We start from the raw sequence: 7,029 nt of genomic DNA on the forward strand, positions 1-7,029 counted from the left end.
TCCCGGCTGCTGACTGGGCAGGGCTGGTGCCTTAACGCTGCAGCGGGGGCTGTGATGGAGCTTTTTTTTTCCTCCAGATCAGCAAAGGTTTCCAAAAAAGGAAATATTTCCAGTGCTGCTGCGAGCTGTGCTCGTGGACAGACGTGACAGCAGGGAGGGAGCCGTCCCCCTGCCAGAGCCGGCCCCCGGAGGGCAGGGAGTGCAGCTCAGCTCAGCAACTCTGCCCCAACATCTGGACCACATTGTCCTAATTTAGCAAATGAGGGTTTTTGCTGCGGGTTTGTTTAATTTCCCTGGGGTGGGGGAGGTCTCTGATACTGCACAGCCCCCCCTTTTTTTTAAAGGGACAGTGCCCTTAGTTGTGCTCCTGCTCCTGCTGCAGCCCTTCCCCACTCACTGGGGTGATGAGTTATTGCTGCTCCATCCTGGGCTGGGATGGGAGAAGGGTTTCATTGTGGTTTCTTGTGATCACTGACCCCCCTGAGCGCTGATGCAGAGGGGAGTTGAGTTTTATTTATTTTTTGGAAACCTTGACCACTCTTCCCAACAAATAGATGCTCTCATCCCTCGCTTCTGCTTTTGGAAAAAGCCAGCCAAGCTGTAACACTGACATGTGGCTCTAAAACCCCTTTGGAGATTATTGTGACAGATCTTCCAGCACCTCACCCTCCCAAAATGTCACCCATTCTGGTTCCCTTGGAGGAAAGGTGGAGGCAAGGGGTGGATTTCAGAGAAGCTGCTGGAAGATTTTAGCTTAATTTGGGGAGGTATCTGTGCTCTGAGCCCTCCCAGGAGCTCTCCTGCAGAGAAGCTGATGCTGCATGTGGTTGTGTCAGAGCTGAGAATGGAGATGCCTTGAGGATGTGAGAGTTTCCACAGCCTCCCACCCTGAGAAGGCAGGGATGGAGCTGGCTCTGGCAGTGCCCTGCCTGACCCTGCCCTCACTTAACGGCTCTGGAGGCAGGAATTGGGATAAAATCACCAGGTTTCCCATCCTGAGTTAAAACCTCCCTCCCTACAGTGGGACAGAGGGCAGGTGGGGCTGGGGAGCATCTCTGGGAAGGGCTGTGGGAAGGCTGGGATGGAGGGGTGGGAACACATCCCCCCACATTTCTGCCCTAAGGAGCTGATGCCATCAGGGCTGTGCTGATGGAGAAGAAGGATTTATCACAGGTGAAGTCCCTGCACTGTGTGTTTGTCACCAGCAAGGCCTTGGCTGCCCCAGGTTGTTCCCACCTGGGGCTGTGCCCAAAGTGCTGAGTCAGCAAGGTGGCAGAGACTGGGGTCAAAAATAGACTGGGAGCTGCCAGGGCCCCATAGCCAAATACTCCTTGGATGGCACAGGAATGTTTTCCTTCACCTTTTGCAGTAGTTTTGTTGCTGGGGAGGCTCCTGTGAGTCCTGAGCCAACCTCAGTATTTAGGGCTCCACAGAAAGGGCAAGGATGCAGTCCTGGGGTTAAACAGCTTCTCCATGGGAATCTCACAGCAGGAATGGTGCTGCTAATCCCACAAGGTGCCACGTGGCCTCTGAGGTCCTGGGAGCTCCCCGGGATCTCCAGGTATCCCCCAGTGCCATGGATAAACCCCACCTGCCCAGCCCAGCCTGCTTTTCACCCACGTGTTTTTCCAGCAATTTCCCTTCCTGGGACAGGAACGTTCGTGATGATTGATGGGATCTGGGGTGAACCAGCCACCTCTTCCCACAGCAGGGAGCCCCGTGGGGTGAGCCTGTGGGGTGGATGGGTGCAAGGGAGCTAATTTGGAGGGATGACTCGTCCTCCTCCCCGTCAGCAGCGATCCGGTGGGATCGGGAGGCTGCGGGGGAGGAACACGCCTGCTGATGTATTCCTTGGCTGGCCCTGCTTCCAGAGGGCCGTGGGCCAGCCAGGGCCTCCTGACACCATTGCATTCTTCTCCTTGTTTGCAAATTCATCCCTGGGTTCAATCAACCTGAACCCAGGGCAGATGATATCCCGGGTGGGAACCTCTCCAGCACCGGGAGACTCAGAACTGGGATCCAGCATCCCTGGACCAGCCCCACCAGGACTTGTGCCCCTTCCCTTTGCTGCAGGGAGAGGCTGTGCTGGTCCTCTGCTGCAGGAATCCGATGTGGAAAGACTTGGGCTGTGGGAGGCAGATGGAAAATCCCTTTGGGGAGGAGGGTGGACACTGCCTGAGCGGGAACGTGTCACAGCAGATCCCGGCAGTGATGGGGGAGAGAAATTCCTCCCATATTTGTCTCCATGAGAAACTGGAGGGACGTGAACCCTTCTGAATGTGTGGTGATAAGGGCAGGGAGCCGGGAGCTTTCTAGGAAAGGAGGGCCAGGGCTGGAGCCCGCAGTGACTCCACACTTTGTGCTTCCTGCCCCTGACGGGCCCTTGACGGCTTCTCCCGCACTCCAGTGCCTGCTCACTCTTTCACTCCTTTTTTGGTGCTCCTTTCCCGGTCAGCTCCATCCGGCAGGAAGCTGGGGGGCTGGAGATAAGCCTGATCCACTCCTGGGCAGGAACTGAGCACTGCTCCCTGCACTGGGCTCACCCACAGTGGGCCCGTTCCTTGCTCACGGCAGGGGTCCTGAGGGCACGTGTGGAGAAAATGGGGGGAAGAGGTGATTTGTCTTTGGCCAAAGCAACAAGTAATTTAAAAAGTCCCAGCCTGCCCCTGTTCACATCCCACCACACCCTCCTCCAGCCATCCCACAGAGACAGGTTTTCCTTTCAGCTCTGCCAGAACCCAAACGTGAGGCTCCAGCTGCCAGGAGCCAGGAGGGGGTTGGCAGGGGTGTGTTATCCCTCGCTCCTTGGCAGGGGTTGCCGAGCTCCTGCTTTGGGTCCTGGCAGGACGTGCTGATCCCAAATCCCCTCTGTCTGCCACCTCCCTCGAGCACAGACCGTACGCCCCAAAACCCCTCCGGTCCTGGTCTGGCATGAGGTGTGACAAAGCTCTCCAGGGAAAAGGGGGGTGGTTTTCCTTCTCCCAGCTGTGGAGAGCTGGTTCCTGACCGTGTCCCTCTCCCCCAGGTCTGGGCACAGTCGTCCCCTCGCTGTGACCTCCGTGCCAACCTGCTGCACAACGGCTGCGGGCAGGAGCACATCGAGTCCCCCAGCAGCAGCGTCACCATCCTGGAGGACAGACCCCTCAGCAACAAAGGCTCAGGGGGGGCCACCACCACCCAGATGAGCCCCCAGAGAATTCGGCTGAACCTGAGGCCGGGTAAGAGCCCCCAGGCCGCTGTGGGAAGGGGGGGATGCAATGGGAATAACCCAAAGGGCTCAGGCAGTGACAGAGCCACAGCTCTGCCTCGCTGGCCAAGGGGGTCTTGTGGGGGCAAGGCCAGGCTGGGGCCACCCTGAACCCTCCAGAACATCCCTGGTGGACAGCCTGCAAGCTCCTTGCTGTGTTCAGTCTCTTGCCTCAAGCCTGATGTGCCCAAGGGGCAGGACTGGATGTGCCTTCAACAAAAAGCTGTTTGGATCCGAGGCGCTGCCGCTGCGCTCGGAATTCCTGGGTGGAAGTCGGCTCGTGTCTAACGAGCAGCTGGCAGGGCTGGGCTGCCAAGAGGTCCTGTAATTTCCCTGGCTCCCTTCAGCCAGGCAGGCTGGAGCCAATTAACTGCTCTGGTCCTCTGCCAGCAGCCAGGGGTTTCAAGGATGCCAGGCAGGAGGCAAAGCTAACGGGCGTCACTCGCCCGAGCTCACAGAACCGGTTCGGGGAACGTCGCCGGTAAAGTTAGAGCGGCCAAAGCAACACAGATATCAGATGTAGCCCAGGTGTGAGGTGAACAGGAAGCTGTTTATTGCTCTCAAGTGTTTGTTTTATACTCTTTGCACACAATTGGTTCAAAAGTCTCAAGCATAAAACACAGTACACACGTTGGTAATCCAGAAGACACTGCACACGCTCTCATTGGTGGCACTGAAGACACTGTGCCTGCTGTCACTGGGGATATTGTGCACATTTTGATTGCTGACCTTTGCTCTGGGCTGCATTTCGTTTGTTCCATCCGGCATTACAGTAAATATTTCCTTAGAGTTGTTTACATTCCTCGTCACTAATTGCCAGGCTGCTGGCAGGGTGTCTGTCATCAACCCCGACAGGGGAACGTGGAGCGAGCGGTGCCATCGCCTGCTGTGCCCCAGACACCCCCTCACAGGTCACTCTGCCAGTCTCAGCAGGAACAATTTTGGTTCCTTGTGCTCATTAAAGCCCTGGGGTTGGATGTCAGTGGCTGATAGCACGTGGCACATCCCTAGGCCTGGCCAGGAGGAGTCCAGACCCATCTGAAGGACAGAAATGTCTTTGTGGGGACATGGAGCTGCTCAGTGGCCATTGTTCTATTTAGGTCTAAAGGTATTTGGCAGGAGGGGGGAGAGTGTGTTGCTCAGGAGAGTAAATCCCTGTAAATTCCTGTTTCTTGGGAGAAAACCCAGCTTGATACCATCTCTGCCCAACCAAGAGGGTTTGGAATGAGTCATCGGCCTTGACTCCTGAACCAAGACCAGATCATGAAGGATACAAGCAGGACAAGTCACAGCTCATGTCCCACAAGCTGAGAGTGCTCGTGGCTTCAGTTCAACAAGGACAAACAGCTGCCATCTGAGCAGAAAGATGGGACCCCTGGCTCTGTATGGGGTCCCAGCACAGCTGGAGGGGGGATGGAGCTCTTTGGGCTCTCATAGTTTTTGAAACTTTCTCCATCCTGAAAGAAGGTGACGTGTGGGTTTACATGGAAATGTGAAAACAGCAACAATTTAAGCTCAATTAAAGCTTTTTTCCCTCAGTGTCTGAGGTGTTCAGACAAGGCTGCAGCTGTGCCCTGGCTTACCTTTCAAAGAAGCCTTTTCAAGGACCAGAAGAAAGAACCTTTGTCTCTAAAAAAGGCCAAAAGAAAAGGTCAACTCAAGGCATTTTCAGCTTTTTTTTTTTTTTTTTTAAGTGCCAAAGTCATCAAAACTGGCCTGATCCCCAGAAGGATCTGTCTGAGGAAGGTTTTGTTTCAATGGAAAATGTTGCACCAAAAATTTCCCAGTAGGAGCTGGGAGGAGCCAAGGGGAGAGGGATGGGGGAGGCCTCAGGAGATGCCTGGAGTCCCTGGGAGCTCAGAGAAGTCCAGAGCAGCCTTACAGTCCCCTCGTGGTCCCTGCCAGACCTGCTGTGCTGGGGGGTCAGCCCTGGGCAGGAGGATCTGCTCACGTCCTGGTACTGAGAGGTTTGGAGAACAGGAGCCATGGAATGCAGACACATCTGTCACAGATTGCTAAAACAGTTTGGGTTGGAAAGGACCTTAAAGCTCATCTCGTTCCACCCCCTGCCACGGGCAGGGACACCTTCCAGTGGACCAGGTTGGTCCAAGCCCCATCCAACCTGGCCTTGGACAAGGGTGCACAGAACATCTCCTGTGCAAGCACCTGACTAAGGGCTTTGCCCCTCTGTGTCTGTCTAAGGGTGATGTTCTCCTCCCAGCAGCTTTTAACCATCCCCTGGGTTCCTGCTGACCCTGCAGGGTGACTTTCCCCCTAATCCTGTGGCGAGTCCCCCCTGCTCCTCCCGGGAGAGGAGCTCTCACTCCACTGCCCTGTCACATTCCAGACGACTCCCAGGTCTTCCGTGTCCAAGTGCGTCAGGTGGAAGACTACCCTGTGGACATCTACTACCTGATGGACCTGTCCAACTCCATGAAGGACGACCTGAGGAACATCCAGAACCTGGGCACGAAGCTGGCCAGCGAGATGCGCAAGCTCACCAGCAACCTCCGCATCGGCTTCGGGGCCTTCGTGGACAAGCCCATCTCCCCCTACATGTACATCTCCCCTCCAGAAGCCGTGGAGAACCCTTGCTATGAGTAAGTCCCGGGCTGAGGGAGTCCTGGGAGGGCCAGAAGTTGATGGGACATCACTGGAATGTGGCTGGAAATCCATGCCAGCGGATTCCAGCAGGGAGATGGGGGCCTGATTCCGGGCAGGGTTCAGACCTTGCTGCACAGGGTGTTCTGCTGGCACAGGGAGGAGCAGCAGGTCTAAACCAGAACTGTCATTGCCACCGGGAAGTCCTTCAGGGGACAATTTTACACCAGTTTTTCATGAGAAGTGTTGAGGCTCGAAGCAAATGACTCCTAAAAATCCCAGCAGGTCTGAGGCTGGAGCTGCCCTGAGCCCGGTACCTCTGGGTTGATTTTTAGAAGGCCCTTCACCGGCCTCTGGATGTGCCCTCTCCAGCACATCCTGGACAGGACCCTGGGACACGGGATGGCTGCAGGGCAGGGATGGGAGCTGGCAGAGCCCTGTGACTGTTGTGCCCCCCCAGGATCGGTGAGACCTGCCTGCCCATGTTCGGGTACAAGCACGTGCTGTCGCTGACGGACGAGGTGACCCGGTTCAACGAGGAGGTGCGGAAGCAAAGCGTGTCCCGGAACCGCGACGCGCCCGAGGGCGGCTTCGATGCCATCATCCAGGCCACTGTGTGCGAGGTGAGGGGCAAGGAGGCCTGGCTGGGGCTGGGGCAGGGTCACCAGCGTGGGCAGGGACCGCCCAACCCCACCAGGACAGGATCATGAGCCTTGTTGAGCTGCTGTGCCACTCGGCTCTGGAGAGGGCGAACATTCAACCAGCACATTTCCAGCCCAGTAGTCAAGGCAAGGGAAGAGCAGGACCTTCAGTGGTCCTGGCAGGAGAGAGGAGCAGAGGAGGTGTTTGGGAATGGGTGATGATCCCATGTCAGCCCTGCAGTGACCAGCCCAAAAGGGACAACAGCTCCTGTGCCTGCACCTTGATTTTGCTGGAGGGGTTGTATTACCTCAGTCATTAAACACCATGATTAACACTGGCAAATTAATCACAGAATCACAAAATATGCTACTTGAGAGGGACCCACAAGGATCATCCAGTCCAACTCCTGGCCCTGCACAGATTCCCCTACAATCCCACCCTGTCCCTCAGAGCATTGTCCAAACCCTCCTGGAGCTCTGGCAGCCTTGGGGCTGTGCCCACTGCCCTGGGGAGCCTGGGCAGTGCCAACCACCCTCTGG

General features: G+C 56.4%; 1 protein-coding gene across 1 annotated transcript in view; it reads left to right on the forward strand.

The window, feature by feature from the left end:
* ITGB3 (integrin subunit beta 3) overlaps nt 1-7,029 on the forward strand; it is a 26,213-nt gene that overhangs the window by 7,100 nt on the left and 12,084 nt on the right. Inside the window, 3 exon segments of the mRNA XM_029964487.1 lie at nt 3,026-3,218; nt 5,595-5,847; nt 6,309-6,471. Of these exon segments, the coding sequence (XP_029820347.1) occupies nt 3,026-3,218; nt 5,595-5,847; nt 6,309-6,471 (609 nt within the window).

This window comes from Manacus vitellinus, unplaced genomic scaffold, assembly GCF_001715985.3.
Source record: "Manacus vitellinus isolate BGI_N305 unplaced genomic scaffold, ASM171598v3 scaffold_72_pilon, whole genome shotgun sequence".
Taxonomy (NCBI): Eukaryota; Metazoa; Chordata; class Aves; order Passeriformes; family Pipridae; genus Manacus; species Manacus vitellinus.